At 41.1% G+C, this 17,133-nt stretch overlaps 1 protein-coding gene across 1 annotated transcript in view; it reads left to right on the forward strand.

The window, feature by feature from the left end:
• The window catches only part of LOC118429367, a 30,120-nt gene extending 13,643 nt beyond the window's left edge, over nt 1-16,477 (forward strand). The window contains exons 20-31 of the mRNA XM_035839847.1: nt 2,504-2,576; nt 2,773-2,799; nt 3,756-3,986; nt 4,468-4,626; nt 5,315-5,557; nt 9,540-9,707; nt 10,424-10,632; nt 12,040-12,165; nt 12,440-12,565; nt 13,088-13,181; nt 13,676-13,839; nt 14,495-16,477. Coding sequence (XP_035695740.1) covers nt 2,504-2,576; nt 2,773-2,799; nt 3,756-3,986; nt 4,468-4,626; nt 5,315-5,557; nt 9,540-9,707; nt 10,424-10,632; nt 12,040-12,165; nt 12,440-12,565; nt 13,088-13,181; nt 13,676-13,839; nt 14,495-15,247 — 2,373 coding nt within the window. The 3' untranslated portion in view covers nt 15,248-16,477. The remainder of the gene's footprint in view (nt 1-2,503; nt 2,577-2,772; nt 2,800-3,755; nt 3,987-4,467; nt 4,627-5,314; nt 5,558-9,539; nt 9,708-10,423; nt 10,633-12,039; nt 12,166-12,439; nt 12,566-13,087; nt 13,182-13,675; nt 13,840-14,494) is intronic.
• Nucleotides 16,478-17,133: the final 656 nt, after the last annotated feature.

A 17,133-nucleotide genomic window follows, 5' to 3' on the forward strand; every position in this document is an offset into this window, starting at 1 on the left:
AACTAGAATGGCCGACATTTGCTTGAGCGCAAATACAGCATATTTCAGCCATCTCTCTCCCCTTGCAACAATAGACAATTCCAAAGTCACCCATGTACAAAAAATGGAACACTTTTGTTTAAAATTCACTTCTATTAATGACAATTTAGCCCAAAAATGAATCTTACAAAATTCCAAGTGCAATAATGTACTCTTCCAGTGCACCCCATGTGAATTCATACAATAGACCGGTCCAGAAATTCTCCCACTGAAAACATGGCCTTTTGATTAAGCATTCCAGTCCAAAGTTGAACTAAGCAAAAAAGGCATTTAAAGGTAAAATAGACCAGTCCAACAACACATCCACTAAAATTGGACTTAGACGTAATCACCAAAGTCCCAAAAATGGATATAACCCCCCCCTCCATGTAAGAAAGGACTCTTCCAGCACACCCTATGTAAAATTGCAAAATAGACCAGTCAAAAAAAAAATAACCACAATGAAACACTTTGACATAATCACCAAAGTCCAAAAACGATTTTTTAAATGCCCCCCTCCATGCAAGAATGGACTCTTCCAGTACACCCCATGTAAAATTGCAAAATAGTCCAGTTCAAAAATACTCCCACTGAGAGACATTATATAATCGTCAGTCCAAAGATAAATTTTTAAAAAATGTACCCCCTCCGTGCCAGAATGGACTCATCCAGATAACACCAGGCTCATTCATTGGCTGCCAATCCCCATCGGGATGTTGACTCAGGCTACGTGATTGGTTGCCTCTTTAATCAAGTTAGTAGTATATATAGACATGTGCACATACTGTCTTCAAGTGGGAGAGGTCAACGACCTTGAGGTCCTTTGGCCAGTGGAAAATTACCAAAAAGTCCCCAAATATATCATTTTGAAGTGGTTTATGCCAGAAATTATACATGGGTCATTTGAATGAATATTTCACCTATTTACCAAAATGTAGGTCATTTGGTTATAAGACCAGGGAATAGGGGCCAAAAGCGTACGCTTTTGGTCAAACAATGGCCAAAAAATTCCAAAATTAAGCATTTTGTTGTACCGTATGCTAAAAGTGTTATTGAATCCATGTGCGCATATGTAGACGGCACTCCCATACCAAATTTCAGGTCATTTGGTTGAAAAATTGGGGTATAGGAGCCAAAAATGTCATTTCTGGGGCAAAAAATGGCAAAAATGTCAAAATTAAGCATTTCGCTGTACCGTATGCCAAAACTGTTATTGAATTTTTGTGGGCATATGATCAAGGTACCTCTGTACCAAATTTCAGGTCATTCGGCTGTAATACCAGGGTACAGGGGGGCAAAATGTACATAAAAATTGTACAAAAAACATGAATAAAATCATTTTAAAGGTAGATATGAAAAAAGATGAAATCAAAAAACCTAAGGGTATTGGTCCACTCAACCCTTGTGTCAAATTTCAAGTAATTCGGTACAGGAACGACGGAGTTGATTCGATAGAATGATAGATAGACTGAATGACTGACACTCTAGAAAGGCCGACTTTTGCTTGGGAGCAAATACAGCATATTGCAATCCATCTTCATACCTTTGACCCCTTACTACCATGGACTCTTCCGCAACACCCCTATCTATGCAAAATGGACTGGTCTATGTGGACCATTTTCCATTTATAGTAGCTAACGCTACCCCGATACCCAATTCCAGATCAGTTGGCTTTTTCATGACACAGGAAGCCAAAATATTCATTTTTGTTAAAAAAAGGAAAAAAATCCCAAATTCAACAATTTTTAATTGATGTACACCATAGGTGTGAATAGAGCCCTGTGACCACATACTGTACGCACCTTCATACCAAATTTCAGACCATTTGGCTTTCATACATAGGCACAGCAGCCAAAACTTAACATTTTTAGTCTAAAAATGGCAAAAAATCCCCAAAATCAACAACTTAAAGTGATGTATACCCAAAGTGAAAATGAAATACTGTGGGTACTTGCCAGACACACCTTCATGCCGAATTTCAGGTCATTAGGTTTCCATGTAAGGGCTAAGGAGCCAAAAATATACATTTTTAGTCAAAAATGACCGAAAACCCTAAAATAACTAATTTTTCAAATGATCTCTGAAGAAAGCGTTGACGGGGCTCTGTGCTCATATGTCCAATGCACCTATGTACCAATAACCTGTTGCATAGACAAGCATCATCCGAGGACGAAACGTCCATGCCGAGGACGGGGACGAATGGTCTAGGGGACGAAAAGACTAGTAACCCCAAATTTCAGGTCATTTGGTTTCCATGCAAGGGCATACGAACCAAAAATGTACATTTTTAGTCAAAAATGGCCGAAAACCCCAAAATAACTAATTTTCTAAGCAATCTCGAGCTCAGTCCTGCGCAACGCGATCTCACATACAAAGAAGTACATACAGAGAGAGGGTGGGGGGGATTAGAATACCTTTGTTTTCACGGAGGTAAAATGTCAAGTGGATTATGTTTTGACTATTTTTACTGTGTATTTGCTTACAGAAAAATGAAATGTGGAGGTCCGGAAACCAAATCTGTACATGTACCAACAGGATCGTCTGTGAAGATGAGCCAAGTGAGTTATTCCCTTGTCAAACTTCAAACAACATTTTGACTGTATTGATAGTTACAGTAAGGTGCTAATTCTAAGTCAAGAACATTACGCCTTTTGCAACTGTTGCTGTTTGTCACAAAACTTTGGAATGCATCGCCTTTTCAGCAGTTTCCACAGTTTTAGCGTTATGATTTCTGACATTTTCTTTCTTCTATAGCCGGAGCAATACCTACTGCAATAACAGGTAAGTCATGTTTTGAATATTCTTACAGTAGAAAGAGCTGTGAATTCAATTACGTTTCGTGAAGTTTAAATGTAGAACATTGTGTGCATGTCTTTATGAATGCTATTTTTCAGCCATACTGCTCATTTTCCTCGTGAAGCTGTTATATTTGCAGGTGCCATAATACAGCTTATGGCTTTTGTATCAATGTTGCTTCATGTGTTTTTTCAGTCTTCGTCTTCTGCTTTTCCCTGTGTAATTTCAGTAAATATTGTTATTATCATAAAGAGGTCTCAGTTAAAAATAGACTTGTCTAGTTATAAAGTTTAATTGAATTTGTTCAAACTTGAAGGAAAGACAAGAAGGTTTTAAAATAGGAACCTCTAAGAGCCGGCAACAGCCACGCTTATTCTGCAGTATCTGTACTGATGCTATTGCTCTTGAGGGCACATATTCAGGGGTGCCTAAGCATTTGCACGAACCCTATGAGTTTTGTACGAATATTATGTGATACGCACGAATCACAATGTGAAAACGCACGAACCTTATGAAAATCACATGAATCACTATGCGAGGACGTGCGAACCTTATGCGATTCACACGAATCACTATGTGACGCACACGAACCTTATGCAATTTGCACGAACCTATGCAAAACTGGGTCACGCGACATTACGCATAAGGTTCATGAAAATCGCATGCGGTTCGTGTGTGTCACATAGTGATTCGTGCGAATCGCATAAGGTTCGTGTGTTTTCTCATAGTGATTCGTGTATATCACATAATGTTCGTAAGGATCTCACAGGGTTCGTGCAAATGCTTTGGCACCCCTAATATTGATCTGTAAACCTCTGATGACCTATCAATATATACCAACTAGCCTATACAAACCGTCCTTCCGTACGACAAAACAATGATACAGTCCTAAGTATTTGATATACTGCTTTTGTGGGTTTTCCTTTTGCTGTCCATTTTAGGTTCGGGATGGGACACTTGTCCGGGGTCCCTTTCCTTTGTGACCATCGGCTTGAGCGGAGTATGGGGCGTGAACTCCAGAGGCGTCGTCTTCTACCGAGTCGGAACGTACGGGAAGGAAGGCCACTTCGGAACGGAGTGGAAGCAGGTAGACGGAAACCTTGTGCAGATCAGTTCCGGCAATGGCATTGTGTGGGGAGTTGACAGACGAAACCAGGTCTACGTGCGAACCGGTACGTGATATGCTGTCACTACTGTTCTACACGCCGGCTTACGTGGTTTAGACTGCGTATACGACGTGTGATGTACTGTGGGTATCATAGTTGAAAGCCCTTGGCCTGACAAATTAACAAAACATGTCTGGACAATGCATTTAGCATGGTCTTGACTAGAATTGTTTACAAATATTGGCTTTCACTTTTGGCCTCTGACTCATTCGCAATTGAAACTTTGAACTGCCTTATTTGACCTAACAGTTGATTATAAGTGTCTTGAACTTTGTGAGTTAAGCGTAAAACATGGTCTCGTTCTTAATTTTTCCCCATCTCACCGCACAGAACTGTACAGTCACCGTTACTGTTACGGTAATGCATCTGGATATTAGTATATGCCCAGTGTTTCACAGTGTTAACTAAGTACATATAGCTAAATCTCATTGAGTTCCTCTGTCAAATGTTTGTGCAAACGAAAAAACCGTTTTTAATTTTTCTTCAGGTATGACAGTGATGATAGCGTATCGCACAACTTGGAATATGGTCTCGGGACGGCCTCTGAAGTCAGTGTGCGTCAGTTCCTCAAGCAACTTTGTCTGGGGCGTCTGCCCTTGTGGTACCATCTGGAGACGGACAGGGATAACCGCCAGAAACCCCATTGGTAGGACAACTAGACTTAATTGGGTGTCACGTGATTATGACGCCATGTAGCGTCCGCCATGTTGGTGGGTTAGTGACGAACGCCTTTAAAAGAAATGCTATACATCTGGCCTGGAGAGCACAGAAATATGGAATTTTGTAATAATTCTCATTTATCCGCCCCACCAATGTGGCGGCCAAAAGTGCCGATAAATTGAAGTTGCTGATCCTATATCAACGGCGATAGTGTCGTAGAATAAAGAATTGATGACCCGCTCTAGGGGTATACGTTGCACTACTTAATATCCGATTTCTATATAACCACCGAATAAACTACCGAGCGAAGTGAGGCGGGCACATATGGGATATTAATGACCTTTGTTATGGAAAAAAATGAAGCCTTCTGATTATGATAATGTAGTCTAATGCAGTGCCGTTTTCAGTAAGAAGCTGGCAACTGATACCTGGTATGATTAATCATACGAGGCGACCTATCGTACGAGGCAGCCTATCGTATGTGTCATTTGGTTACGCTGGTTTCTGCCTTTAGTTCTAATCTCCAAGCAGATCTTGAGGTAGTTTAAGACAATAACATAAGCTGGGGAAGGAGTTTAGCCGGCAAAGGAGTTTTATTCTACCGCGATTACTTTAGTACATTTCGTAACAGTAACGTTTTGATCATGTTTTACCGTTTATGATTGTACATGTAGGTACGGGGTGGGCGCAGGTGAGCGGACCGGTCATACGTGGTCTATCGTACGTATCAATCGGACACTGCGGCGCGTGGGCAGTGACATCTACCGGTGCGATCTGGTACCGCATCGGCACGTACGGAGGCACAGATTCGGCTGGAACACGCTGGGTCCAAGTCACGGGCTCCTTGGTCAGCATCAGCGTGGGGTACAACGTGGTGTGGGGAGTGAGCGCCATTGGACAAGTCTTCATCAGAATCGGTAAGAAAATGTTATACATGGCTTTCTGTTGCACATCATTCTGTGTTTGGCTCATCTTGTAATGCTTTCAATGGTATATATGCGGTTTGTGGTAAACACGATCCAAATCTAAAGGGGAAAATCCAATTTATTCCCCTTTTTCGTACCTTGACTCTGGTATATGATCGGTATTGCTCTGATGATCTCACACTACTTGTTTCTCTATGGAGAACCTTTGAGTGTCACAATTAGGTTTTCATTTATTCTACATCGTTTATACTGTTAAATTTAAAGTTTCAAAGTCTTTCTAAAGCAACAGCTTGCCTTGTATTATAAAATCGTGGACCTTTCTCGATAACAACTGTTTCACTCCTGTATATACAATCTGCAAGCCATTAAAACCAGTATACGTCGATGTAGGTTAGACATCCAGGTAATAAGATACGCCAAAAATAGTTACTCAAGCAACTGGATATGGTTTTGAAACGGTCAGACGTTTCGGAAAGAATCCACTTTCCTTCGTCAGTGACACTGAAGCGATCTGCAAGAAACAGGTCTTTTTAAACTTTTAGCTCCTGTAACTAAAACAACAGGAGCTAATTGACTCATTTGCATTAACTGTGTCTTAGCCTTGATATCCTTTGAAATTCAAATTTTCTTCAGCTTGACTTTGGCTTAGCTTTGTTTTCTTTGGAATCCAAATTGTCTTCAGTCTGAATTGTCTTGCAACCTTTCCTATTGGACATCTGAAATTGTCTTCAGGGGGCACACACCAGTTTATTTGGGGGTTCAAATGGAGGCGGCACACCCTCAAGTCTAGTGACCATCTCTTCCAGGGAATTATCCTGAAGGAAAATAACTGTATATGGGGTGAGAGGATATACCTTCAGCTACAAGACCAACTGAGTTTCGATCCTTCAACTTCTCTAATTTTGAAAAATTATAGGGAAAAAACATTATTTTCATGTCAAAATTGATGCACAAAATCGGGCATTTTCGCATTGGATAAAACAGATGAAGAAGATTTTTCCGGCAAGCACGACTGATACTGCCAGAAAGAGGAAAATCTAAAGACTAATCCAGCCAATTATAAAGAAAATTCTAGTACTACAGTTTTTTTAATCATCCACGGCGCGCGGCATTGCAACTTTGCTTGACACAGCGCTTCAGAGGTAAATCTAGGTCACGGGCCTCTTTACATTCAGGCATAGGGATATCGCGGAAGCAACGCGCGGACCAAAACACAATTTGCACCAAAAACACACCATTTCATACGCTTTTCAGCCATGTAACCGTTTAATGTCATTTCGCAGGAAATAATGAGAAATGTCAACTCAAACTTGGGCCCTCGGAAGCCTTTCGTCACTTTTTGGTCGCGGACTACCACGGACCCCGGTCGCGGAAGAACTGGGGTGTGCACCGTTAATATATGCAAATTATGATTAATATTGTCCATGACTTTAAAAAGTTATACTCTATAATCATGCCAAGTTTGACTTGTCTGCGACTTTTCTTTCTCGAGTAACAGGTGGTTGAAAGTTGCGGGGTCGGAAGGCTGATTTTGCGCCTCCAGGATGGTATACCATTCAATGCGCATAATAGCAATTACGTCACAATGAGCTTGTCCTATGGAAGAGGTTTTAGGCTATCAATACGTGCTAAATAAAGAGTTATGGCCATGAAAAGGAATGACAGAGGGGTGCTCTTGTGATGGAGCACACTTTCCTCCTATTTCTGACTGGAACAAACGGTGTAAACCTCTTAGAACATATTTGAGTTCGTGACGTCACAATGCCTGCCGCTGGCCTATGTTCTGAAGTGACAACGATGCAGTTTTAAGTTCCGCGCTTTAACGGAAAGCACTTGAAATATTAATTTTTGGTCATATCGGGTAGAGAATAGACCTAGCTTTTCCGTCCAAGCGTTTCCGTTGGCAAGACTCCTTTTATTTCGTAGAAAAATGAAGTTAAATGTTGTACCTTTGGTAAAGATGGAGGTCTGTGCTGCACTTCTTGCGGCTATGAAGGTATAAACGGGCATCTGCTAAGATAAGGCTGTACAGTTTGGTGTCGGTCTCGGTGAGATAAAGAAGCCTTGGGATGTGTCTTCGGATTAGTGCAACTTATTTGTGTTAAGGCCGAGAACTAGCGCCACACCGAACTTGACACTTGATTCGGAAGGAAAGTGCGAAAGTGACGTCATCGGGGCCTTTTTTCATTGGAAAATGCCTGCTTCTCAATGTAGGAGCAATTGTGAAACGTTCAAATGCGATTTCAAAGTGCCCAAGAGGTACTGTAGTTTAAACAACAATGTTTCGGTAGGTTTTATGCAATCTATGCTTAGCACACACACTTCGAAGGCTATGCGACCGTGTTTGAGGGGGGGGGGGGCGTGGGAGGGGGGCAAATCCACCCATTATATGACAGTGTAGAATCATATCAAAACCTGCGAAATCCGGCTTTTTTTCAGTCAGATACGATCGTGGCTATACAATTTCATGGGGAAAATGCAATTTGTTGGCTATTATCACTAATACTTTTTTCAGGATGGGTGCTTTTAAGGGGGCACACACCAGTTTATTTGGGGGTTCAAATGGAGGCGGCACACCCTCTAGTCTAGCGACCACCTCTTCCAGGGAATTATCCTGAAGGAAAATAACTGTATATGGGGTGAGAGGATATACCTTCAGCTACAAGACCAACTGAGTTTCGATCCTTCAACTTCTCTAATTTTGAAAAATTATAGGGAAAAAACATTATTTTCATGTCAAAATTGATGCACAAAATCGGGCATTTTCGCATTGGATAAAACAGATGAAGAAGATTTTTCCGGCAAGCACGACTGATACTGCCAGAAAGAGGAAAATCTAAAGACTAATCCAGCCAATTATAAAGAAAATTCTAGTACTACAGTTTTTTTAATCATCCACGGCGCGCGGCATTGCAACTTTGCTTGACACAGCGCTTCAGAGGTAAATCTAGGTCACGGGCCTCTTTACATTCAGGCATAGGGATATCGCGGAAGCAACGCGCGGACCAAAACACAATTTGCACCAAAAACACACCATTTCCTACGCTTTTCAGCCATGTAACCGTTTAATGTCATTTCGCAGGAACTAATGAGAAATGTCAACTCAAACTTGGGCCCTCGGAAGCCTTTCGTCACTTTTTGGTCGCGGACTACCACGGACCCCGGTCGCGGAAGAACTGGGGTGTGCACCGTTAATTCATAGTTAGAGTTAAAAGACCTGTTTCTTGCAGATCACTTCAGTGTCACTGACGAAGGAAAGTGGATTCTTTCCGAAACGTCTGACCGTTTCAAAACCATATCCAGTTGCTTGAGTAACTATTTTTGGCCATTAAAACCAGTGTTCACCGCCAAATCTGCTTGCTTTTTTACCATTAAGACATTTGAAACACTATATACTAGGGGTGGGTACCGGTAAAAAAAACGTTTTTCTTATCGGACCGGTCCAGAAAAACCGGACCTGAAAAAAATCGGTAGACCAAATGTTGGACCTATTGGAAAATGAGCAGATTATATGTTCAGGCATTCACACGTTTTGGGGCTTATCGGTCGAGGAAAACAACAAGAGCAAAGTAGAGTAGAGTCTATAGTCATTCCTATATACAAAGTTTAACAGTCAATAATACAGAGGCAGTTAGCCATGTAGGATTTTAAAACACGAATGGGAGTCGAATACTCCACAAAACAGTCTTCATTGTAGCGAAATGGACTATTGTTTTGAGTATCGTCCATTCACAAATTTTCACATACAGAATCAGGTTCTCTGGACCTGAACCGGATCTGGACCTGAATTTTCTGTACCGGTACCTACCCCTACTATATACACATACTCGTACACGTAGAAAGAAATACCCGACAACGTTTCTGGAGAAAAAAGGGCAGTTAAGAGAATGCATCATTCATGGTTTCGTGCAACACAGTTGCAACATCTGATAGATACACAGAACAAAATGTGTCACTTTTTTTTCTCACTCAGGAATAACGGCCCAAACACCACAGGGAACCGCCTGGCGATTGGTCGGGGGAAGCCTCACTCAGATCTACGTTAGTTCCTCGTCCAATCGCGTGTGGGGATGTGGTCTGAGTCATCACATCTATCTCCGTGTAGGAATTACATGGAGCAAAGAACCTGTGGATATTCCCCGTAAGAATCGGCTATATCATTTTTATTGTATGTAATCTGTTATCTGAAACGTATGCCTCATGGCCTAATGCTTCTGTTTGCTCGTTCAGTCCTTGGGTAGTTGTGGTGTGAAGTGGCACAGAAAGTAGGGGAGCAAAATCACTGAAACTTAGAAGGCCTGGATTGATTGTAATGATACGAGTATTTAGTATGTGAGTAGGATTCGATGCTAACTTGTACCCCCTATCGGCTTGTTACGGTGCTGCAGCGTAACCTCTGTATTTAATATCTTGGTTCCTGGACATGCCACAGTCGTGATTTTGTAGTAGATAGCTCTTATAACTGGGGCAGAGAAAATTGCTTCTTTGGAACTGCAGTATTCGGTTTAGTTCAAGACTTTGAGAATATCTCTTGAAAGACGTGGTCGACGGATCGTCATGATTTTTTTTATTTACAGATAGCTTAAGTGTCGCTTGATATAATTATGCAAATCGGTACTTTTTTGCATAACTGATGAGGAATTTCAAAGCAGTTCCATGACAGGACTATGCCAACATATGACATATGTAACTGAAAAACAGACGAATATATTTCAAAGATACATTATATGCAAGTAAAGACTTAGTTTTCATAATCAACGACAAAATGCTATAACTTCAATTGTTGAATACAAGAATCTCATTGATGAATGTGTCAAAACAGTATTTCATAATGTTTCTTTTTTTCTGACCGTGAAGCGCCCACCTGTCACTCCAAGGCGGACATCCATGTCCTAGTGGACGGATCTAAGAGTGTGAAGACGCGTAACTTCCCCGCAGTACGGCAGTTCATCCTCAAACTGGCGGCAGGGTTCGAGATAGGCCCCAACAAGGCTAGAATCGGCGTGTACCAGTTCGCTAAGGACATGCAAACGGAGTTCAAGATGAACCAGTACAACAATAGAGAGGTATGTATATTTTGATGTCATTTGTTGACTAGTTCTGAGAAATTTTGCCAATAAGATACAGGTTTTTTTAGCTATTGTTTCTAACAGTTCGCTGTAGTACATGACTAACAACCGAATGTAGGTGCTCATAACACTGATATTCATTTTGATATTGATGTCGGTGATGGTGATGATCATTTTCATATTGATGATTATGATGATGGCGATCATGTTTACTTTAAAACTAGTGATTACTTGTAATAATTGTAAAAGATAATTGTAATGATGTTGATGATAATGATCGGGCTGATTATCTTCATTTTGATGTATATGATAGTGTTGTTGATGTATTCAGGCCTTCAAGACCCATGTTATTCTCCTAGTAAAATCACTTTAGCCACTCATCAACTTCGAATGGAAACTCATCTGTCCAGTTCAGTTCGTCCTCGTAATACGCTAATAATGTCGCTCCAGGCATCTCTATCTAGCATGGCGGCTAGCAAGTTGCGGTTCTTTAGTCCAACAGGAGTCTTCCTCCAGTATCTAAGTGTCGTCCCCTTCTTCTTTTCTCGTTGGGTGCCAGAGAAGAAGGGTATAGGAGACTCATTTTTACACACCCAGTACTTACTTACATGGCTTACGTTTCGATGTCTCTCAGACACCTTTGTCAGAGCTTCTAACTGACCTAGAAACGTAAGCCATGTAAGTAACTACTGGTTGTGTAAAATAATTCTCATATATCCTCTATTCTACCAGCCTGATGAAACTATTTTCGGAAGCCAGAGAACTTTGGGGACCATCTTCTAATGACATACGTGCTACATGGCCGGCTAGAGCCAGTATTTTATTCATGATGGTTTTAGTGATCAGGGGCAGTCCATTGCAGAATTTTTTTGTTGTTGTCTGTGTTGGTTCTTGTTCGAACGAGTGACTTGGAATTCCACTGAAGGATTTTCTTCACTGTTCTGTTCTCTCCGTTATTCAGCACATACATTAGCCACCCTGGCCTTCTCTCTTATCGTATTTGACACTTCTCGCTGATTTCGTGTACAGTAAACCTCTTTGTTACCTTGTCTTTGCATGAGATACCCACTATTTTCGGAAGACATCCTGTGTTGAACGCATTTGCTAGATGCTGCATAATTAAATATTCTTTAAAAATCAACTTGGAGAGCCTGATGTTACCATCATGAAGATGAAGAGCGACTCACTGCGGTAACTGTTACAGTAGCAGCATCTCTTCTCCCTAAGTAAGAAACATCAAGCTTAGGCAAGCTTGACTCCACGGACGCAACAGACAAAGCAGAGGTCTCGAAGGCTGCTCGGGAAATATTTAAACCTCATCCACTTGTCATGTTTCATTGCCAGCACCATTGACAGTAATATGAAGACGACGATACAATTGTTCCTCTCGTTTTCTCCACATAGGCCTTGCTGGATGCCATCAAGAAGATTGAATACATGAATGAATTTCACACCAAAACCGGACAGTCCCTAGAGGCTGTTTACGACGAGTTCACCCAAGCTAATGGTGCCCGGGATGGTGTGGAAAAGGTGACGATGCCTTTAACCGTATTAAGAACGGGATTTTTGTCAATCCTGGACCTATTGAGACCCGCCCCATGCAACTATTTATAAAATGACCACCAACTTTCTAGAGAATAATGTAGACATAATATCTGAATTCAACTGATTAAACAAATTTGACTCGATTATGACGTATAATGACGTATTAATGACGTAATCATTTTGATTGACAAATCATTGCTCCAGACTAGCATGATATACGTCTTGTAACCCTTTTTTCACAAACAACAATCATGTTTAGATCATCATCTTAGTAACAGACGGGAAGGCCACCGACCAAGTGAGAGAGCCTGCGCAGTACGTGAAAAACAAGGGTGCGCACGTGTTCACTGTGGGCGTAGCCAAGTACAAAATGTCTGAACTTAAGGTAAAAAAACGCCTTCAAGTTTAGAATTATATCTGTCATATTTGTTTCACATTATGTCTTGTATGTTGATGTTTGCAGTGACAACAATAGTCTTAATTTTAAAAGCCACATTCTTAAGCATATGCGAATTTACAAACGATTTTATGGATAATCGATTGTTCAGATAATATTATATGTATGGCAAGATAGAATTTTTTTATATTATTGGCAGAATGCCAGATAATTAGGTCCTTAGCTTGCAACTAGGCTGTCGTTTTAGAAGTAAACCTTTCTGCTAATGCTACTACTGTAACACTACTACTAAATCTACTACTAAAATTATACTCCTACCACTACTATGTAACTATATTATCACTACTGCTACTTTTTCTGCTACTACTACTAGAACTGGTAATAACCATTACTACTGCTACTACTACGACTACTTCTACCACTACTACTACGACTCCTAGTACTACGACTACTACTACGACTACTACTACTACTACTACTACTACTACAGAGAGTTGACGTATTTTATAGCTCATTGCGTCGAATGACGACTACGTGGCTACTGCTGACGATTTTGACGACTTGGACCAGATCAGAGACAAAGTGCTGGAAGTCGTCTGTGATGGTAGTTCATCTAAAGACCTATTTGAACAATACTTTTTAAAAAGTTTTACCCAAGCTTCTAAAGAAGGCGTGTTCGTGACTGGCTTGGGGTGGTAAGAAATACATGACATATTAACCACAACCCTGTTTGAAGCTGCCGCATTTTTGCCATCAGAACATTTTGGTAAGAAGGGCTGCATGTATAGTGGTGCTATACTCATTTTCTGCAATTCCTACAATTATATAAAAGGATGATATTAAAGGATTAATGTCCCGCCCCAAGGTGTATACGTGTATGGTGACATAGGACCTGTGGTTTCCATTTCCTTCTTGGCTTACCTTCACTGAAGGTTCTATAACCAGTGAAGCGCTGAGCGAAGCTGACCAATGGCATCACCTAATTCTAATCAATGGGGGCAACTGCTTGGTTAATGTTTTTAAAAGTCTCTGTTCAAGATAGATACAGGCATTAATGCACCATGTAAATGATTTGTTTTGTTTGTTTTTGTTTGGCAGCTGACAAGGGCAAACGTAACATTGGAGCCGAGGTCGAGAATGGCCTGCAGTACCTGAAGGGAACAGCAGAGGCGCTGATGGACGACCTGGAGGGACGTAAGAACCTGGGCCTAGAAACACCACAGACAGAAACTGGAGAGGATGCTGCTATGCAGCTAAGAGAGGTTAGTTTAATCAAAGTCTTCACCATAGCAATTGTATAAAGTAACGATAGAGTCTATGACAATGCTGGCCATTTCGACTCATCCTATACATAGGCTATTAATATAGGTGGAGTATATCCATGTCTGTTATACAGAATGACTTTTATTCTTTAAAGGCCCACTATATAATATCTAGCCCCAAATTCTAAAATATTATTGGAACAAAAAATTACCCTTTTTCAGTTTAGTCGCATGATTGATTGATTAGCCCACCTGGGGGACCTATCAGTGTAAATATACATGTATGTTGTTGTTTACAACAGGGGTCTAATTTAAGATGGTTTCAGAAAATCAGCAAACCCTGAGTAGCTTGTTTGTGTAAAGTTCGAAAACACCAGAAATACAAAAAAAAAATGCAAATATGCTCAAAAGTGCTTATATAATTCATCGAAAAGGAAAGTTTCTTTTCGAGAGTATTTTAGATTTGGGGGCAAAAATCGCGGGGGTTTAACTACTTATATTTAAGTATAACACGTTTACTTAAAGTACTGAAAACCATATCATATGTAATTACATTGTATTGGATAAAACGTAAAACACTTCATTCTTCATAATCTATCTGATGATCTTCTGCGAGGTGACACTAAATATAACTATCAGTTCCTCGTCTTAATAGATGTTAGATTCCATATCCGAGCTGACGACTGACGCCATCGAGGCGGATGAAGAATCTACTAAGAAAGTGTCGCTCGTCCTCAACGAGATCGACCGACAACTGCAGGACATCCGGGACCTGACGGACATCCGGGACTCCTCCGTCATCCGGGAACCCTCCAACATCCGGGACATTCCAGAGCCTGATGGGTACGAGGAATCGAGGGACCTTCACGACCCTCAGCCTGACGAGATGGAGGAAATCCGGAACGTTCTAGAGGCAGATCTAGACATGCTGGAGGAAATCCGGAACCTTCAAGTTGACGGACCAGAGAAAGACGGAATGGAGGAGGACGAGGCCGAGAGTCTTCAATCTGACGGACTGGAAGAAGACGAGGGCCTGGAAAATGACGGACTGGAGGAAGACGAGGGCCTGGAACATGACGGACGGGAGAAAGACAAAGGCCTTGACTTTGACGGAATGGATGAAGACGAGGCCCTTGAACCTGCCAGGCTGGAGGAAGGCCTGGGCCTTAAACATGGCGGACTGGAGGAAGACAAGGACATTGAAGACGGACTGGAGGAAGACGAGGGCCTTGAGGAAATCGAGGGCCTTGAACCTGCCGGGATGGAGGAAGACCAGGACCCTCAACCTGATGGACTTGGGGAAGACGAGGGCCCTGAACTTGGCGGACTGGAGGAAAATGAGGGCCTTCCCCAACCTGACGATCTGAAGGAAGTGCTAAGGGAGATAGAGGACATCATCGGCGGATGATTGACACCTGACATCCATTTCAAACATCGTCTTTACCGAGTGCATTCGTAGTCATGCTGCTTTCTGTTTTAGTTTAGAGATCAGTATATAGCATTATAAGTAGCAAAGTTAGTTCTATGTTATAGAATATATGCATTGATATCAGTTCTCAAGCAGAAATAGGCTATATCTATGGTGTTCATGCTAATTTTAGATACGATTGGATGTTATGGGAACCCCCAGATTCTTTGACTGCTTCCAACAATAATGCCAAGATTCAGACAAACACATATTAGCGTGAAACTTCATCTGTGTTGGTAAATGGCATGAAAAAAAAGTTTACGACTACTGAAATAATTTTACAGAGACGGGGGGTGACACAGGTTATCTATCACCTACGACCCGTCGCTGCAGTCACGTGTCTCCAACGTCACGTTCTGCAAGCTGCAGTAGACGGGTCAATGTAAACGTAAGCAAGGCTGACAAAGTCGGCCGAAATTTTGGTTACCAGTAATTCCCAAATATCTAAGTGCTGGTTTAGTTTTTCAACTTTCTTAATAAAAGAAAAGATATTAGGGAAACATTTCTAAGCATACAATTTCTCACTTTGCTATTAGTCCTTGGCCAATTACATGCGATAAACGACTTCAGATATTCTGATAGATTGGTTTCATTTGGTGTAATAGAATAACATAGATGTGCAATGTATTGATATGACATGTATGTAATACATACAGAGGTGGTAGATTATAAGAATGTTATGTTTGCAATCGGCAGCTACCTTTTCTTACTGTCTTTTTTGTACCAGTAGTGCACTGCAGAGTATAGAAATATGGAGTCATTATAATATAAGCCTGAACGTCTAGCACGGAAACGCACCAATTCTGCATAATATGTCTAAGCCATATAGAATGCATGTACAATGGAAGCCAGTTAATTGCATGTCGGATAAACGCACACTTCGATCAACTGCACGGAATGCTCAAATCCCGTGGTGGTGCGGTCCAACTGGGTAACTTCGCATTATCGCACACGCCGGATAATTGCACGGATTTTGCCTTCAAATTGGGTATGCAATTAAGCGGCTTCCGTTGTATTGTACTGACTGTGATCAGAAACATATTGTTAATTTGGAATTATCTTGTAAGAATCATACAGTGAACAGGTCTAAGTCTAATCCAGGCAGTAGTGGGTGTTTATAGCAAATGACTAAACATTGCAATAGAAAGCAAAATAAAAATGGTAATGGTATACTTCTGTCTGTCCTTTGTTTTATATCATTCTTATCTTGGCAGCAGGTAGTAATATATTTTCTTGACGACTCAAACGTTTAGGAAAATACTAAACAAGTTTGAAGACTATCTCATCTCGGAATGACGAAATTTGGCCACTTAAGTATAAGGAGTTGGAAGTCGGTCAACATAAAATGGCGGCGCCAAAACTGCTTGTGTGGCCGACGTTAGGTAAAATTTCTGGCTAACGGTAGAGTCGCTTACATGTAGCTAACGAAGAGGGTAGAGGGACTATCGGACATTAAGAAAGGAACACAAGACGTTTGGGGCTATTTAAAGTGACTCTTGGAATACAGAGGTTAAACCACTTTTATGGACCACTCTGGTTTAAAAATAATGCTTAGCATTTATACATGGACAAATTACTACAGAATGACCCACAAATGTTGTGATCACGTTTGTGCACACATAGTCTACTCAAAAAGTGATCCTAAAACATCAGAGTATCGAAATTTATACTAGTACTAACCGGTACCTGTTTCCATGGTAATAGTCACGTCCTCACCCACCAGCGCACAATGCATTCGAAGGGTCCTCGGGGGGATTCAGGAACTCATTTGCTACAATGTTCCCCCTACGTTTAAGCTTCAACTTGTGGTACTTTGGCGAAACAAA

This window comes from Branchiostoma floridae, chromosome 13, assembly GCF_000003815.2.
Source record: "Branchiostoma floridae strain S238N-H82 chromosome 13, Bfl_VNyyK, whole genome shotgun sequence".
Classification (NCBI taxonomy): domain Eukaryota; kingdom Metazoa; phylum Chordata; class Leptocardii; order Amphioxiformes; family Branchiostomatidae; genus Branchiostoma; species Branchiostoma floridae.